This window comes from Equus caballus, chromosome 14 (genome assembly GCF_041296265.1).
Source record: "Equus caballus isolate H_3958 breed thoroughbred chromosome 14, TB-T2T, whole genome shotgun sequence".
Lineage (NCBI taxonomy): Eukaryota > Metazoa > Chordata > Mammalia > Perissodactyla > Equidae > Equus > Equus caballus.
In genome coordinates, this window is record NC_091697.1 from 102,315,244 (window position 1) to 102,335,212 (window position 19,969).

At 39.9% G+C, this 19,969-nt stretch overlaps 1 protein-coding gene across 1 annotated transcript in view; it reads left to right on the plus strand.

Annotated features, from left to right (window-relative positions):
• Positions 1-19,969, plus strand: part of ARSB (arylsulfatase B) — a 167,307-nt gene that overhangs the window by 85,452 nt on the left and 61,886 nt on the right. The window contains exon 6 of the mRNA XM_023618116.2: positions 14,101-14,171. Coding sequence (XP_023473884.1) covers positions 14,101-14,171 — 71 coding nt within the window. The remainder of the gene's footprint in view (positions 1-14,100; positions 14,172-19,969) is intronic.

Below are 19,969 nucleotides of genomic sequence, written 5' to 3' on the forward strand. Positions count from 1 at the left end.
GGCTGGGATTTGGGTAGTTTAACTTATCTTAGTTCACAAGCACCTTCTTCCATTGTACAGCGAAGAGCAGTTTCTTCCATCAGCGTTTCCCCTGTCTTTCTGATCTGCCTGCTTACAACTCTGATACTGTGTCGTTTCAGTAGGACCCTGATCTCTTGCCTCTTCCTCCTTTTCCTTTACCATCCACCTCCCAAAAGACACCTGTTCTTTATCTGCTTCTCCCAGAATTGGTGCCTGTCCAGGAGCCAGTGCTCTGATCCACCAGGCATCAGGCCTGTATTAACCCTGCGTTCAAAGGCTGCCAAGTGAGTGTAGATATGTTTTTAAGTTGCAGCAACATGTTGAAGGAATGGTGTGTTATTTTTTGGTTCCCTACTTTACTCTTTTTGACACAAGAGCTCCTACCTTATGTACACAGAGTATAGTGCTCTGCGGGTCGTTTCTGACATTTTTGTTAGGTGGCTTCTAGGATGCTACACGTCACACCTAGTTTCTTCTGTTTGCTCCCATGTGGTCTGCTGTTTGCTGCCTGGGTGCACACAGAGAGCCCTGCTGCCTGGGGTGAGGGCACAAAGGCGCGATGGGCTAGCTCTGAAGACGGCTAACGGGAGATCGTTGCCCACTTTTTGTTTGGTGCAGCCCCTGAGTCCTCTAGCCAGAGGTGAACAAAGTGAATCCATCTTTTCCTGTTTTCTTTGGGATCAGGTTTTGATTCTTGTGGTGGAATCCAGGAATATGTTGTTAATCTCCTCAGCACTGGCGTTGGTGAGAAGCCCTTCAGGACTTTGGCATCTGGTCTCGTCTTGAGTTTCCGACACTGTTGCCAGTTTTCATCTTTTTGTGATTCTTCATGGGCATTTTAATGGAAATTGAAAAGGAAATAAGAAAGGCATATTAAGCCCTGCTGGTTTGCCCAGATACCAACCCAGAAGTCCTACCAATTATTTTACGGTAATGAACAGGAAAAGATTATATTAAGGGTATGATTCAGTTACTTTTTATAATATTGCTGATTTCTTAAGTTGCCTACTTTAAAAATTTAATAAGATTCCTTAATAAAAATGTACATGAAAAAATTCTCTCATATATTTCTATATCAAGTGAATTTAAGTTACATATTTCCTCTCCAGATTTAGTCAAAATCTTATAGGTTCCATGCCTAAACTCTTTATTCATGGTAATGTTTGCATGTTCAAATGGCTTTTTGGGGAGCATGGGATTTATGCAAACTCAGTATTACCCACACCCACATAAAAAAATAAGTCCGGTAAGGAATTTCACTAGTATAATGGTTAAAAATGTAAACTCTGTGGTCAAATCCTGTCCCTTCCATTTATTGTTTGTGTGATCTTGGCAAGTTACTTAACATCTCAAAGTATCAGTTTCCTCATGTGTGAAATGTAACATTAGTGGTACCAACCTCAGAAGCACTTGTGTGGGGGTTTAGGGAAGGAATATGTTGAAAGATTTAGCACAGTGCCTGGCACATAGTAACAACTCAGTAGCTTGAAGTGAGGACAATAACAAAGATGACGAAGCTTACAAAAAGGTTTAACAGGATGGACGTTACTCTGTGGGTGTTCCTTGAATTTTTTAATCAGTAACTATTTTTTTTTCAAAATTTCATCTCAGAAAATAATGCCATGGCTATTTCTATTTCTAAAGATTGGATACTGCCCTCCAGGGTGTGTCTTTTTAATAATAGATGGTCAGCAGCTCATGGTAAAAGGAGTATGGAATGTAATAGCATTTCATTTATTTATGGGAAATGTTTTACTGCCCCACCCTTCAACTAGTTGGAAAATGAAAGTCAAAAACTGGAAACTCTATTTATACATGGACAGTGTTGTGATCTCAGTGTCTGAAACTGTAGACTCTTAGAAAATATTTACAACATGTTGGAAACTGGTCACTGATCAGGGTCTCCTTGCCCTGTATGTTTGTTTGTTTGTTTTTAACTAATCTAGAAAATATGAAATTTGGGGTAAATTAAAATTGAATACTGAAATGTGATCAGACCCAATGAACTGTATACCATTTTATATCCGTCTTTAAGAGGATGGAGAAGAACAATTAACTCTTTTGTTAATAGAGGCATTTGAAGTCAATAGAGGTATTAATGGAGCCTTAGAAATAAGCTAAATGAGTGAAAATATAATATATTCAAGGAGATTCTGAGGCCATGTCTACATTTCACTAAGGAGACAATTGCATAGTGGTTAGGAGTGGGGACTTCGGAGTGAGTCTGCCCAAGTTCCAAATCCAGTTCTGTTACCTGCTCAACCATATGATCTTATGTGTCACTTAACCTTGTATGTCTGTGTCGAGGTTGAATCTACATCATAGTGTCCAGGGATAAATGAGATAACATATGTAAAGCGTTTAAAGGTTATGTGGTGTGTAATAAGTGCTCTGTAATTGGTAGCCACTATTTTACCCAGCCTGGCCAAAATAAGCCAGCCCCCAAAATAACTCCAGTGTGATTGTCATAGGCATGCGTGACACATGCCCTTTTCACTGGTTTAGAGGTAAGTCTCTGTCATTAAGTGGTCAACGTGAACAACATTGTTCAGTTCTTGTTCTTTACATAGTTCTTTGTCTACTTACTGCCATGGCCATTAATGTATGCTGGGGAAGGCAATGAGCATTGTGCAGGCAGGATTCTTGAACCGTCCCATTGGTGCCGACCTTAAAGAAGCTAACTAGAGAGCTCGCTTTGTTCCTGTCTGCCTGGAGCCCAACCATTTGCCATAATAAAGACACCCATTACCTTGGTTCACCTAAAACCAGCGCACTTCATGAAGTTATGTGATTACTGAAAAATCATTTCCCATGAACGTCATCAGTCATTATTCAGAGATTTTCATTCCACAAATGGAATCAACAGTCTAGTGAAGATAGTGTTGCTTATACAGCTAAACCATACCATCTGCCTAAACCAAAAAATAAGGAAAACTTGTAGATAACAGATTGCAACATATTGTTTTTATATGCGATTCATAATGAGTAGACTGTGTGGCGTAGCGATATTTGACACTGATACTTTTCTAAAAACAAACTCTCACATGGGAGAGAATATCACAACATATCTTAGAGATTAAAGTTACAGGCACCCCAGGGTCTTTCATAAGGGGGATTCCTGCCAGCAAGAAGAATGGATGGAAATATTAATGTTCCGTTGATTTCTATATTGTTCTTTTGTTTGTGTCTCAGGTTATAGTCTCGTATCTGTGGTGATATTCTTCCTCTCTCTGCAGAGGCAGGATCCACATTTTGCAATGAAAGGTGGTGTTGTTTTTGAGCATCCAGCTTATTCAGCGCTTAACATATCTCAGGCACCTTGCAAGTGCTTTACATGTGTTGCCTCATTTAATTCTTATAACAACCCTCTTATTTGATGCTTTTATCCACATTCTGCTAGTGAGAAAAACAAGGCTTAAGTTTATAGAGCCAGTGATTTGTGGAGTTGAGAAGCAAACCCTGAAAGTCTATGCTCTTGAAGACCATGCTGTGCTGCATGGGAGTGGGGCCCTCAGAAGTGTTTGGAAGTAAGACCATAAACTAGGGAAGCAATTGACACTGTCCCCTTTCTAGTGCTTTGGCTGCATGGAAATGAAACTTTGGAACAGTATAATATACAAAAGAATCATGAAATACTACAATATTTGTGATATTACTTACATACAGATCCATAGAGAAGATAGAAGCTAACACATGTGGCAATATAGCAATAATCAATCTTGTAACCATTTTATGAGTTTGATGAGGCCGTGATTTATTCTACAAGATAGTGGTATCACACAGTTGATATTGCTGAAAACTGTGTCACGAACGTACAAAACACACTTTTTTTCCTCCAGCCCACTTTGGTACACATATTTTTGAGGAAGAAATTGTATCATATGCCAAAAATTTGTGTTCAAGATAGTTATATCCCTATACAGGGACAATTAAAGGGACTGATTGTAGGAAGTTATCAATAGATTTCTTAAGGTACTTTCTGAGCAACTGGGACTTCCTTTTTTTTTTTTTTTTTTTTGTTCTGCCATTTTTTTTTTTTTTATTAATCTTATGATAGATTACAACCTTGTGAGATTTCAGTTGTACATTTTTGTTAGTCATGTTGTGGCTACACCACTTCCCCCTTTGTGCCCTCCCCTCACCCCCCCTTTTCCCTGGTAACCACCGATCTGATCTCCTTATCAATATACTAACTTCCACCTATGAGTGGAGTCATATAGAGTTCGTCTTTCTCTGACTGGCTTATTTCGCTTAACATAATACCCTCGAGGTCCATCCACGTTGCTGCGAATGGGCCAATTTTGTCTTTTTTTATGGCTGAGTAGTATTCCATTGTGTATATATACCATATCTTCTTTATCCAATCATCATTTCTGGGCATGTAGGTTGGTTCCACGTCTTGGCTATTGTAAATAATGCTGTGATGAACATAGGGGTGCAAGGGACTCTTGGGATTTCTGATTTCAGGTTCTTAGGATAGATACCCAGTAATGGGATGGCTGGGTCATAAGGTATTTCTATTTTTAACTTTTTGAGAAATCTCCGTACTGTTTTCCATAGTGGCTGTACCAGTTTGCATTCCCACCAACAGTGTATGAGGGTTCCTTTTGCTCCACAACCTCTCCAACATTTGTCGCTCTTGGTTTTGGATGTTTTTGCCAATCTAACGTGTGTAAGGTGATATCTTAGTGTAGTTTTGATTTGCATTTCCCTGATGATTAGCGATGATGAACATCTTTTCATGTGTCTATTGGCCATATTCATATCTTCTTTTGAGAAATGTCTGTTCATGTCCTCTGCCCATTTTTTGATCGGGTTGTTTGTTTTTTTGTTGTTAAGCAGTGTGAGTTCTTTGTATATTATGGAGATTAACCCTTTGTCGGATAAGTGGCTTGTAAATATTTTTTCCCAATTTGTGAGCTGTTTTTTTGTTTCAATCCTGCTTTCCCTTGCCTTGAAGAAGCTCTGTAGTCTGATGAAGTCCCATTTGTTTATTCTTTCTATTGTTTCCCTCAACTGAGGAGTTATAGTGTCCGAAAAGATTCTTTTGAAACTGATGTCAAAGAGTGTACTGCCTATATTCTCTTCCAAAAGACTTATTGTCTCAGGCCTAATCTTTAGGTCTTTGATCCATTTTGAGTTTATTTTGGTGTGTGGTGAAAAAGAATGGTCAATTTTCAATCTTTTGCATGTGGCTGTCCAGTTTTCCCAGCACCATTTGTTGAAGAGACTTTCTTTTCTCCATTGTAGGCCCTCTGCTCCTTTGTCGAAGATTAGCTGTCCATAGATGTGTGGTTTTATCTCTGGGCTTTCAATTCTGTTCCATTGATCTGTGGACCTGTTTTTGTACCAGTACCATGCTGTTTTGATCACTGTAGCTTTGTAGTATGTTTTGAAATCGGGGATTGTGATTCCGCCGGCTTTGTTTTTCTTGCTCAGGATTGCTTTAGCAATTCGCGGTCTTTTGTTGCCCCATATGAATTTTAGGATTGTTTGTTCAATTTCTGTGAAGAATGTTCTTGGGATTCTGATTGGGATAGCATTGAATCTGTATATTGCTTTAGGTAGTATGGACATTTTAACTATGTTTATTCTTCCAATCCATGTGCATGGAATGTCTTTCCATCTCTTTATGTCATCGTCAATTTCTTTCAAGAAAGTCTTGTAGTTTTCATTGTATAGGTCCTTCACTTCCTTGGTTAAGTTTATCCCAAGGTATTTTATTCTTTTCGTTGCGATTGTGAATGGGATTGAATTCTTGAGTTCTTTTTCTGTTAGTTCATTGTTAGTGTATAGAAATGCTACTGATTTATGCACGTTAATTTTATACCCTGCTACTTTGCTGTAGTTGTTGATTATTTCTAATAGTTTTTCTATGGATTCTTTGGGGTTTTCTATATATAAGATCATGTCGTCTGCAAACAGCGAGAGTTTTACTTCTTCGTTACCTATTTGGATTCCTTTTATTTCTTTTTCCTGCCGAATTGCTCTGGCCAGCACCTCCAGTACTATGTTGAATAGGAGTGGTGAAAGTGGGCACCCTTGTCTTGTTCCTGTTCTCAGAGGGATGGCTTTCAGTTTTTGTCCATTGAGTATGATGTTGGCTGTGGGTCTGTCATATATGGCCTTTATTATGTTGAGGTACTTTCCTTCTATACCCATTTTATTGAGGGTTTTTATCATAAATGGGTGTTGGATCTTGTCGAATGCTTTCTCTGCATCTATTGAGATGATCATGTGGTTTTTGTTTTTCATTTTGTTGATGTAGTGTATCACGTTGATTGACTTGCAGATGTTGAACCATCCCTGTGCTGGGACTTCCTTTTACGGGGAAGCCTTTGTTATTACATATGGGCTTGTTACATAAGTGCCCTAAAGCTAGACACCCATCTTTTGCTCTACAAGAAAAAAAATCAAGAATTTTGAACTTATAATCAAATGTGGTGAACATTGTGCAGTAAGGATCCTTGAACAAACCCATAGGTGCCTACTTTAAGAAGCATACACAAAAATTCACTTAAAATGGACCATAGACCTAAATGTAAGAGCTAAAACTATAACAGTCTTAGAAGAAAACATAGGAGTAAATCTTTGTGACCTTGGGTTAGGCAGCGATTTCTTAGCTAAAATACCAAAAGCCGTGAAAGAAAAAATAGGTAAGTTGAACTACATCAAAATTTTAAACTTTTGTTCTGCAGATGATACCATCAAGAAAGCAAAAACACAACCCACAGAATTGGAGAAAATGTTAACAATGTATTTGATAAGGCATTTGCATCCAACATATATAAAGAACTCTTGCAACTCAATCATAAAATGACAAATAACCCAATTTAAAAAATGAGCAAAGGATCTGAATAGACATTTCTCCAAAGAAAATATACAAATGATCAATATGCACGTGAAAAGATGCTCAACATCATTAGTCATTTGGAAAATGTAAATCAAAACCCCAGGTGCTGGCCCCGTGGCTGAGTGGTTAAGTTCGCGCGCTCTGCTGCAGGCGGCCCAGTGTTTTGTTGGTTCGAATCCTGGGTGCGGACGTGGCACTGCTCATCAAGCCATGCTGAGGCAGCGTCCCACATGCCACAACTAGAAGGACCCACAACGAAGAATATACAACTATGTACTGGGGGGCTTTGGGGAGAAAAAGGAAAAAAAAATCAAAACCCCAGTGAGGGGGCCGGCCCGGTGGTGCAGTGATTAAGTTCGAGTGTTCGGCTTTGGCATCCTGGGGTTTGCAGGTTTGGATCCTGGGTACAAATGTACACAGTGCTCATCAAGCCATGCTGTGTGGTGTCCCACATACAAAATAGAGAAAGATTGACACAGATGTTAGCTCAGAGATGTTCTTCCTCAAGCAAAGATAGGAGGATTAGCAATGGATGTTAGCTCAGGGCCAATATTCCTCACAAAAAAGGAAACCCGAAAAACCGCAATGAGATACCACTTCATATCAACTAGGATGGCTATAACAAAAAAGACAGACATTAATAAGTGATAATGAGGATGTGGAGAAATTGGAATGCTCATACATTGCTGGTGAGTTTGTAAAATGGTGCAGCTGCTTTGGAAAACAATTTAGCAGGTCCTTAAAAGGTGAAATATAGAGTTACCATATGACCTAGCAAGTCCACGCCTACGTGTGTACCCAAGAGAAATGAAAACAAATGTCTGCACAAAAACTTGTACGTGAAATTCATAAAAGCGTTATTTATAATAGCCGAAAAATGGAAACAACTCAAATGTCTGTCAACTGATGACTGGATAAAGAAAATGTGGTATATCCTACAATTAAATATTATTCGGCCACACGAAGATACATGCTACAACATAGATGAATCTTGAAAACATTATGCTAAGTGAAAGAAGATAGTAACAAAGGCTTCATAGTGTATGATTCTATTTATATGAAGTGTCCAGAATAGGCAAATCTATAGAGACAGAATAGTGACGGCCTAGGGCTGGGAGAGGGGGTAGAGAATCAGCAGTAACTGCTAATGGGTACAGGATTTCTTTTAGTGGGGGACAAAATATTTTAAAATTAGACTGTGTTGTGCAACTCTGAATATACTAAGTATACTAGTACTATACTAGTGAATATACCAAAAAATTTAACTGTACACTTTAAATGGGTGAATTGTATGGTTTGTAAATTATATTTCAATAAAACTAATTTTTAAAAAATCAGCTTGCATACTTTTATAAATCTTTATGTCCAGGCTGAACTCCAGATCAACAACATCACTCTCTTGTGGTGAAACCCAAGCATCATTATTTTTTAAGTTTCCCCGAGTGATTGCATTGAGTAGCCAAGGCTGAGAATCATTGCTCTAGAATCATCTCTAATCTAAGTGAGATTCTAATTTAGGAAACTCCAAAAGAGTTCAGATCCCACGTGAGAGGACTCCAGGAGACTTCCTCGAATCTTGCCACTCAAAGTGTGGTTCTCAGACCAGTAGCAACAGTATCACCTGGGAACCTGTTAGAAATGCCGATTCCTGGGCCCCACGAGTTCTAAAAAATCAGAATCCAGAGTTTAACAAGATCCTAAGTGATCTATATGTATGTTAAAGTTGAAGAAGTGCTGCGCTGGAGCGGTGGTTTGCAGTCTTGGCTGCACATTGGAATCACCTAGGAATTCAAAAAAGTGCTGGTGCCTGGGTCCATCCCTGGTAATCTTCTGGTATGAGGTGCAGCCTGAGCATCTGGATTTTAAAAGCTCCCCAGGTGATTCTAATGTGAGGCAAAGTGAGAATAATTAGTGTAAAAATACTGTTTGGCGACATTTAATGGTGAAGGGAAGAAAAGATGGTTAAAAATAAAATTTATTTTGTTTTTAACATAAGGATAGAGGAACATGCGTAATGATCCGACGTTTGTATATATTGTGAAATGATCACCACAGTAAGTCTAGTTAACATCCGCTATCATCAGTTACAAAAAGGTTTTTCTTCTTGTGATGAAACTTTTAAGAGCTACTCTCTTAGCAACTTTCAATTACGCAATACAGTGTTGTTAATGATAGTCACCATGCTGTACGTTACATCCCCAGGCCGTATTTATTTTATAGGTGGAAGTTTGTACCTTTCGACCCTCTTCACCCATTTCGACCCCGACCCTTCACCTCTGTCAACCACCAATCTGTTCTCTGTATCTATGAGCTCATGTTTTCTTTGGGGGGGGGGAGGGGCTTGTTTGTTTTTTTAGATTGTACACAAAAGTGAGATCATATGGTATTTGTCTTGCTCTGCCTGACTTATTTCACTTAGCATAATGCTGTCAAAGTCCATCCATATTGTCGCAAATGGCAAGATTTCATTCTTTTTTCTGGCTGAATAATATTCCCTTGTATATACAGAGAGAGAACACATGTTCTTTATCCATTCATCCATCAATGAACACTTAGATTGTTTCCATATCTTGGCTATTGTAAATAATGCTGCAATGAACATGAGAGTATATATATCTTTTCAAGTTAGTGTTTTCATTTTCTTTGAGTAAATACCCAGAAGTGGAATTGCTGGATCACATGGTATTTCTATTTTTAACCTTTTGAGGAAGTTCCATACTATTTTCCATAGTGACTGCACTAATTTACATTCCTACCAACAGTGCACAAGGGTCCCCTTTTCTCTACATCCTCAATTAGCACTTGTTATTTCTTGACTTTTTTATAATAGTCGTTCTAACAGGTATGAGGTGATATCTCATTGTGGTTTTGATTTGCATTTCCCTGATGATTAGTGATGTTGAGCACCGTTTCTTATACCTGTTGTCTGTTTGCATGTCTTCTTTGGAAAAATGTCTATTCAGATCCTTTGCCCATTTTTTTAATCAGATTTTTTTTTGCTATTGAGTTGTATGTGTTCTTTATATATTTTGGATATTAGCCCCTTATCAGATAAATGATTTGCAAATATTTTCTCTCATTTGGTAGGTTGCTTTTTCATTTTGTTGGTGGTTTCCTTTACTGTGCAGAGGCTTTTTAGTTTGATGTAGCCTCACTTGTTTATTTTTGCTTTTGTTGCCTTGGATTTTGGTGTCAGATCCGAAAAATCATTACCAAGACTGATGTCAAGAAGCTTACTGCCTGTGTTTTCTTCTAGGGGTTTTATGTTTTTGGGTCTTACATTCAAATCTTTAATTCATTTTCAGTTGATTTTTGTGTATGGTGTAAGATAGTGTCCAGTTTCATTCTTTTGCGTGTGACTGCCCAGTTTTCCAACACCATTTATTGAAGAGACTGTCCTTTCCCCATTGTATATTCTTGGCTCCTTTGTCATACATTAATTGGCCATATATGTGTGGGTTTATTTCTGGGCTCCTTATTGTGTTCCATTGAGCTGTGTATCTGTTTTTATGCCAGTACCGTGCTGTTTTGATGACTTCAGCTTTGTGATATAGTTTGAAATCAGGGAGCATGATGCCTCCAGCTTTGCTCTTCTTTCTCAAGACTGTTTTGGCTATTTGGGGTCTTTTGTGGTTCCATACAAATTTTAGGGTTGTTTGTTATATTTCTGTGAAAACCACCATTGGAATTTTAATAGGGATTGCATGTCTTCCTCCCCTCCTGTCCCCTCACCGTCCTCTCCTCCCCTCCATCCCAGGCACTGAGAGCCTGCACCCTCTGCTGAAATGGAAAGAAATGACTTCAGTGGTGAGCCTTCAGGACCTAGTGACCTTAAACCCATTACTGTGTTTTCTACATTTTGGTAAAGGCAATCCTGTTCTTTGACATACAGGGAAATTTCTAGACTCTGGAGAGAGAAATTACATGATCAGTTATTGTGATAGCTTATCATAGGGTATAATATGATTAAATTCCAAAGATTAACTAATGCATTGAAATACTGCATGTACATTGTAGTTATAGGTAGTTTTCCTGTCTTTAAACTCTTAAACTGTAAAATATCTGAGTTTTCTCCTTGTTATACTTTTCAATATTGTGTTTGTGGGAGCTTAGAAATTTCCATAAATTATAAACTACTCAAAAAAATTTAAATTTTTCCTGATTGCAATAATAATACATGCCTGTTATAGAAAGTGAAAGATCTCTATAGCTTCACCCAACTAGTTAACAATTTGGCGCATATTTTTCCATATTTTCACTATTACCATCTTTCCTTCCCATGTATGTGTGCATCTTTTTAAAAAATCCACCCAGAGATATTTCTAAAGTCCATCATTTTCTAAAGGACTAGGCCCAGGGAATTGGCACATGAGCTTGTCTAGAGATTTTAACAACTTTTTATATTTTGAGGTGGGGTAACCCAAGATTTATGGTATTTTATTCAGTTCACTTAAATGTACATTTGGTTTTCTTGGTTTATTTAATAACTTGAAGTCCCTAAGCATGTTTGGTCATTGTTTTAGTCACTTGTCACGTATTGTGTTTTCTTGTCTCATATCTCTAACCACATCATTATCAAAATATTCTGACTAGGACATTTTTTAAAGCAGCGTTACAACATACTTGACTTAAGAGGATGGGTTGGGTTTGGTTTGGTTTGGTTTGCTGCTCTTTGCATCATGATGATTCTGCCTGTGAAGATTTCTTCCCAGCAAATAATTCATCACTGGGATTACTCACAACCTTTGGTGTTCAAAATGCCATCTCATCTTATTAAGTTTCCTTATTTTGAAATATCTGTGGCTCTTCTGAATAATGGAAAAATGAAATGAATGCATAATATACAGATAAACTCTGTCTCAACATTATGAGAAAAATATCTTTTATTTAGCTCTGCCTAATGCTTTGGGGTATTCCAGTGAACTCTTCTTTTAAAGATGAGTAGTTAGGTATTAATATCTTCACCTTGAAATTTTTGGGTTCCCCCACCTTCTTTCTTGTTTTGAGTTGAATGAATTTTGTTTTGTTTTTCTATAGTCCAAAAAAATTCTATGTTTGCTTTTCAATTATCTTAAAAATTTAACATGCAAATTTTACTTAGCTAAATCTAAATTTAAGCAACAGCTTTACCTTCTTCTGAACAATACAAAGATTTTAAAATCCTTTCATTCTGATTTGCCCTCCTGACTTACCTGCTATTATTATCCAGATTTTGACTCTATTTGTTGTTTATTTTTTGTGAGGAAGATTGACCCCAAGCTAACATCCATGCCAATCTTCCTTTACTTTGTATATGGGACACTGCCACAGCATGGCTTGATGAGTGCTATGTAGGTCCACATACGCCCAGGATCCAAACCCACAAACCCTGGGCCGCTGAAGTGGAGCACGCAAACTTAACCACTACACCACTGGGCCAGCCCCTGTATTTGCTTGTTTTCAACCCCCCAAATTAGACATCATCATCATCATTCTGTTCGGATTTTCTCACCATTCTCTTTGCTCATCACCCCTACTTGCATTCAGAGCTTCTGGGATCAAACTCTAGTTCCTGTCATTTTGGACTGGTTGACAGTCTCCAGGATATTCAGGTAGTTAGTTAAGTGCCTCAGGAAGAAAATGAGAAGAGTCCTGGGAAATCTGTTCCCTGCCCCCACAATGCTGACCTCAAGACTACAGGTATCCCTGTGTATTTCCCTCCCACTCTCCAGTTAATTTATTTTATGGAGTACAGAGGAACAAGGAAATGTTATAGAATAACTAAAGTTAAATATATTCAATTTAAAGGACTCTCATTCTGAGATTGTGTTCTTTGTACTTTTTTGGCTTTAAAGTTACCTTTATTTATAAAATAGTGGTGATGGTGGTTGAAGTTTTGTTTTGTTTTGAGGAAGATTAGCTCTGAGCTAACATCTGCCACCAGTCCTCCTCTTTTTGCTGAGGAAGACTGGCCCTGAGCCAACATCCATGCCCATCTTCCTCTACTTTATATGTGGGATGCCTACCACAGCATGGCTTGCGAAGCAGTGCGTAGTTGCACACCTGGGATCCAAACCGGTGAACCCCAGGCCCCCAAAGTGGAATGTGCACACTTAACCATTGAGCCACCAGGCTGGCCCCTTTGGTTTTGTTTTTAATAAATTAATTTTATTTTATTTTAACATTTCCTTACTTGGCAAATACAACGTTGCCAGTCACAGCCCAGAGTTTTTGAAATTTTTTAGTCCTTAAAGTCCCAAACCACTGCTGTAGACAACTTGCTGTGAGTTTGGGCTGTTGATATTGGGTCACTGAAAACATGGCCTCTTGATTACATCAGGGACCTTATTGCTTATTCAGATGTGTACAACTCTAATGGTGTTAAGAGTACTTTGCAACCTTTTATTGGCTTATCAAGTAATCCTCAGGATTCTCCCAACAATTAGAATTATGTCTAACGACTTCTTCCATAAGGCTGAGTCTATACCGGCAAAATGACCTGGTACTTCGTGGACGCCCACACACATCTGATGGTGTTTATGCTCCCGATTTTTTAAGAACACGTATTTTGAGAATCACACAACTCAGCATTTGGCCAATAAGTTACCATGTGCCTTCCTCATTTGTAATGTGAGGGTTGGACTAAGTGATCTCCCCGTTTCTTTTCAGCACTAATGTAGGTTGTGATTGTATTTGCGTGTATGCTTTACAAAAATCTTAAAGAGGTGTAGTTATTTCACATGTATTTGTATTAAATAGAAGTTCCATGTTGCAAATTTGGATATGGAAGGCATTAATTTTTCTCATGTAGGCTAATATTTAAAAGGCATGTTGTACCTGTAATATTGGTGCGGCCATCTTGACAGAGGCTCTTTCTTCATTTCCCTGTGGGTGTTCAGTATGGAGTCTACACAGGATGACTTGAGTTCTCATTTCCCTGCTGTAGACAATGGTCATGTTTAAATACAGCAGCCACATTATTTATTCCAAGGGGTCAGAGGAGTCATTTTTTTAAATGGTCATAGGCTTGACACTGAAGTTCTTATGTAAGTGTTTAGTCATTGTTATGTAGACAAATGATGGCTACTTGAAGATGCACCAACCACAAATTTTGGAGACCTCTGAATTCATGATAAAGTTTTTAACTGGCGGGTTTATTTCCTGTAAGCACGAGGAAAGGAAGTATTAAAATAATTCTTACCCGTTTTAGAGAGGAAATTAACATTTCCTAAAAAATTCTTTTCTAGTGAAGGAAGCCCATCCCCCAGAGTGGAGCTGCTACATAACATCGACCCAAACTTTGTAGATGATTCACCATGTGAGTACCTCGTTTATTGCTACTGAACTAAATCTCTTGGGCTCACAAAGACAGTTTTATTACTTACTGTGTCTCCAGCCTAACTTTCTCTTTTTCTACTTGAGTTTGCTATAAAGGTAAATAGTTCTCCGTGGCATCTGTTGTACCATTCTCACTGTGGCTTTGGTGCCACAAAGGGTGAATTCTCTTCTTGGCTTTGCCACTTACAGGCTATATGACCTTGAAGCCATTTCACTCTCCATGTCTCAGCTTTCCCATCTATAAAAGGAGAACCCGTGGGATCTCAGAGGCTCCTTCCAGCTGTAAATGTCATGTTCTTGTTGCTCTCTTCTTACCTGAGAGCTCCACAACTATCTTCAGAAAACTCAAGGTCAGGGGCTGGCCCCGTGGCCGAGTGGTTAAGTTCGCGCGCTCCGCTGCAGGCGGCCCAGTGCTTCGTCGGTTCGAATCCTGGGCGCGGACATGGCACTGCTCGTCAGACCACGCTGAGGCAGCGTCCCACATGCCACAACTAGAAGAACCCACAACGAAGAATACACAACTATGTACCGGGGGGCTTTGGGGAGAAAAAGGAAAAAATAAAATCTTTAAAAAAAAAAAAGAAAACTCAAGGTCAAATGAGCCATCATATCAAGCTGCCCAGGTGCTCCCCAGCACCTGCTGCATTTCACAGGCGTGACTCACTTAGCAATCCTGGAAATAATTTAGCTTGATTCTACCTGCTGCCTAAATTAACTCATAGGGAGCCCTATTAATTCCTGCAGGGAAAGAGGGCATTTAGATTACCACAGGTTGTAGTAGTCCTGTATAAATTCAATGCTAGTGGTCCTACAGCTACTAGCATAGTGAGTTTGGGTCTGGAAAGCCTTAACTGTTTGCCCAGCTTCCATCATAATGCCTCATCTTGAGACTGTCTTCAGACAAGAGTGCTCAGACATTCCTTTCACTCACTTGAGTGCTCATATCCCCTCCTTTCTAGACGTACCGAGACCCTCTTTGTTCAGGCTCTCCTTGCTTCTTGGTCCTCTCCAATCTGTGCTATAACCCGCCACAAGATTTCCCTGCTCAGAGAATGACCCCACAGTAATTGTGAGTGTGTCATCAGGCAGTCGAGGCCCCACTCACCTCGCCAGCCTCACTCCTTGCCATCTTCTCGTCCTCCTGGACCCTTCCACTTCCAAGCATGCAGATCTTCATACTTAGGTCTTGAATATGCTGTTCCCTATGCCTGAAACACCTTTCTCTGCCTCTCCACAATTTTTTCACAGCCCTTAAAACCCAGCCCAAATTTCCTATCTTTGCAAATGCTTCCCAGAAGCCCAAGCCCCAGAGAAGCAGTCATTCCTGCTCTGTGCATCCCTTTGTGTGTAGCATTCATCAAACTCTCTTGTACGTGCCTTCCTTTCCCACTAAGCTGAAAGCTCTTGGAAGTCAGGGTCTATGTCTGATTTATCTTTTCAGCCTCATCAGTTAACACAAATACCCAGCACTTGGTAGGCACTCAGTAGTGATAACTTGATGACTGAATGGACGGTTGGAGGAGAGTTGAGATGGAATAAAGACCGAAGTAGAAGCATTAGACCTGGAAAGAAAGGGGCCTCACATGGGTAGGAATGGCTACAATATGGAGAAATTTCTATTTCTATTGGAGCAAACTTATGTCAGTGGGAGAGGCGAGGGTAGTAACATGTCCAGTATGGTAGCCACTAGCTATATGTGGCTGTTGAGCACTTGAAATGTGGCTGATTGTGGATTGAGATGTGCTGTCAGTGTAAAATACACATCAGAGGAGCCAGCCCCGTGGCCGAGTGGTTAAGTTCGGATCCTAGGTGCAGACATGGCACCGCTCATCAGGCCATGCTGAGGAGGTGTCCCACATGCTACAACTAGAAGGACCCAAAACTAAAAATATACAACTATGTACCAGGGGTGCTTTGGGGAGAAAAAGGAAAAATAAAATCTTTAAAAAAAAAAACAGATTTTGAAGACTTAGCATGAAAAATATAAAATATATATATATATATATATATTTATTTATTTTTGAAATGGCAATACTTTGGAAATATTGGGTTAAATAAATTAATATTAATTTGCTTTTTTCCTTTTTAAATGTGACTAATAGAAAATTTTAATTTACATATGTAATTTACATTGCATTTCTATTAGTCTAGAAGGATTGTTCTAGAAGGTGCTAGGAAATGATTTGATCAGCTGTGTAAGAGGATCACAGACTTGTGACTAGTTACTGTGGAGCTATATCAATGGTTTTTACACTTTTGTCCACCCTGCCCCAGCACACCTATAGGATATGACACATTCCAGTCTGTGGCTCACTAGAGCACTGATTCTTTGTTTTTTGCTGGGAAAGCTTTGCCCTGAGCTAACATCTGTTGCCAATCTTCCTCTCTGTTTTTTTTTTCTTCCCCAAAGCCCCAGTGCATAGTTGTATATTCTGGTTATAAGTCCTTCTAGTTCTTCTCTGTGAGCCCCCGCCACAGCATGGCTACTGACAGACAAGCAGTGTGCTTCTACACCTGGGAACTGAACTCTGGCTGCCAGGGTAGAGTGCACCAAACCTTAACCACTAGGCAATCAGGGCTGGCTCTAGAGCAGTGACTCTTAACAAGGGGTCACTCATATCAGAATCTCTCAGGGTGACCAGAAGGGAATTGAGGGAAAGCAGGAATGGTTTTTAAAACATCTGAGTAACATAATGCACTGCAAAACTCAGTATAGCAGCCAGGAATGTGCTAAATATGCTGTCCACATTATAAAGGTTGTAAACTCTCTTTACCTGCTGTGTTCCATCTATAGATGAAAAGCCTTTAACCCCTTCACTCACTGAGCTGTACTTTGTCTTGGATCAGAGATGGGAGCTCGAGAGCTATATTCCTGTGTAACCGGCCGTAGCACTGCTTGCTGCAGGGCTCTCAGTATAACCTGCTGTGACTTGCTGTCTTCCCTGAACTGCTCCTAGCAAAAGAACAGCACAGGCAAAAGGGGTCTCCAGCATGAAAGTTAGGGTACGGCAATCAGAATAGAGATTCGTCTTAGTTTTGCCACCCGTAGATTGTAAGGGCTTAAACAAGTCCCTTCACTTTTCTTGGACTCAGTTTCCCACATATTAAGTGATGGACTTACTAAGCCCCTTTACTTCTGTCACAAATTCAGGGACGCCTTCTGGCCTTCTGCCGCTCCTCCCCGCATCCTCGAAGCCCTCTCCCAGCCTTCCTATTGGCCTTCCCGGCCTGCTTGGGACTCTTGCTCTGACTCTGTGTTTAGTGAGGGACATTGTCAGGCCCTGGCATTGACACAGAACCAATTTCACTGTTGGTCCACAAAAACAGGGCATTCTCTCCTGTCTGTGCCTAAGGGTAGCCAAGTGCCCCCTCCTCCACATACGTGGCAACACTGGGCCTTTTCTACCCAGTTTTTATATTCATTTCAATCCACTGTGCGGGAGAAGTTGAAAAAAGGAGAGCTATCTTTGGGGGCCTGCTTCTTTGTAGGATGATGATACAAGCCCATTTCCTTTTCTGTGCAATTAATTTGTGGGGAAAAAGTCAAATCCAGCTATAAGAAAATATGTGTTTATAGAACAACCAAGTCTGCAAATCATACTCATATAATATGTTTTATGAATATGTTCTAGAGGCTTTTGTGGAATAAAATCAGAGAACAGCCAACCCAGGGTGAAAATTAAGGATTGACTGTTGAGTCAAGGTTATCACAGAAACGTTTCTCTGGTTTCTGGCTCCAGCACTTCCCGGGTTATTTGTACTTACTCACAGCAGAAGTGGGTACTGTTCCACCTCCACCTTCCCAAAAGCCACTTCATCCGTTTCCTCCTCTGTGAAGGTTGAATTAAATGATTTCTAAAATCCCTTCCAGTTTCACTGTTCTGTGGGTCTCTGTATAAATAGAACCTCAGAGGAGCAAAGCTGCTTACTCAGTGCCTTTCCTTTTTTACTTCACTAGAAAGGGGTGCACTCATCTATAAGCAGTGATGCAGCCAAAGGCACGGTTGTAAATAGATGACTACAAGTGAAAATGTTAGAAACGTTATAGGCACAAGAGTAATTTGAATTGTGATATGATTTTGTTGTTACTACATTCTGCCCACCTTTCTGATCCCTGTTCTAAAACATCGCTTTCCCTCTGCCCGCTCTCTTTTCGCGGGTCTTGTTGGGGCTTGTGGACCAATGTCTCCTCCTATCACGAGCCGTAGGAACAGGCATTAGATGTTTCCCAGGGAAGCCCTGCCTTCTCAGTAGTACCAGATCCCCTCAGAAGCTGGCCTCTTGGGTTCTAGCAGCTATACCTCCTTCCTTTTATTCCAAGAGTATAGGACACCCCTAGAGGCCCTTTCTGTTGGTGCAGTTAGGGTATTTTTCATGGCTACATACTCTTGATAGGTTGTGGCTTGGGTACTAATAGTAAAAATACTCCCAAAAGACTGGTACACACACCAGAGACACAGGATCACCCATAGATCAGGAAATCCTACAGTAAAGCATAAAGATGTCTCAAAGAACCATCGATCACACCCATTAGGATGGCTACTATCAAAAGAAATAAAGAATGAAGAAAGGGAAGAATGGAAGGAAGGAAGGTAGGTAACAAGTATTGGTGAGGATGTGGAGAAACTGGAACCCCTGTGCACTATTGGTGGGAACATAAAATGGTACATCAACAGATGAATGGATAAACAAAATGGGGTGCATACATACAAGGGAATATTATTCATCCTTAAAAAGGTCGGAAATTCTGACACATGCTACAACATGGATGAAATTTAAGGACATTATACTAGGTGAAATGAGCCAGTCACAAAAAGACAAATGTTGTATGGTTCCCCTTATAGGAGGTACCCAGAGTAGTCAGATTCATAGAGACAGACAGTAGAATAGTGGTTGTGAGGGGCTGGAGGAGGGGGTAAGGGGAGGTCAGTGTTTAGTGGTGATAGAGTTTCAGTTTTGCAAGATGAAAAGAGTTCTGGAGATGGGTAGTGGGAATGGTAGCACGACATTATGAACGTATTTAAGGCCACTGAACCATGTACTTAAAACTGGTTAAAATGGTAAATTTTGTGTTATATGTATTTTAGCACAATTTAAAAAATAAGATATAAATAAAAATGTAAAACCCTCCAAAAAAAGAAGCATAGAAACTCATAAAGACAAGGTCTGTAGCTTTTTCTTTTTCATTTATTGCCATATCCCCAGCATAGCACAGAACCTACCATCATACCAAGTTCTCAATAAATATTTTTTAATGAATGATGAATAGATCAACAGGTTAAAGTCCTTATCTCATTGTCTTTTGTCCTTTCCTGAACCTAAAAGTACCTCCAGGTGGCAGTTTACATTCTCGTCTTAAACCCTGAAACTGCATCCTACCTTTGGTGCCTATCTAAAAAATAACTTAATGGTCACAAGCCACTTCTTAACTTTAATGGATATTATCATATACAGATATTTGAAACTACTTCTCCAGCTTATAAGTGCCCACTGTCACCCTTCCTCTGCATTGAAAATTTCAGCCAGAAGAGAGGTTGTGGGATTTTCCCCGGCCTTCCTCATTCTTTTCCCCAGACCTCCTGGATAGACAAACTGACATTTATAAAGCCCCTGCCTCTGGGCTCAGCCCAGCCTGACTTCCCCTGAGTCCAGGGCGCCGCCTCTTGCTCTTCTCCCTGCTCTGCGCCCACTCCTGCCTTCCTGGCAAGTTCCATTCTTTGTTTCCTTGGTCACTTCTCCTCTCAGTGCCCCAGGTCTGGCTCCACCTTTATCTCCTGC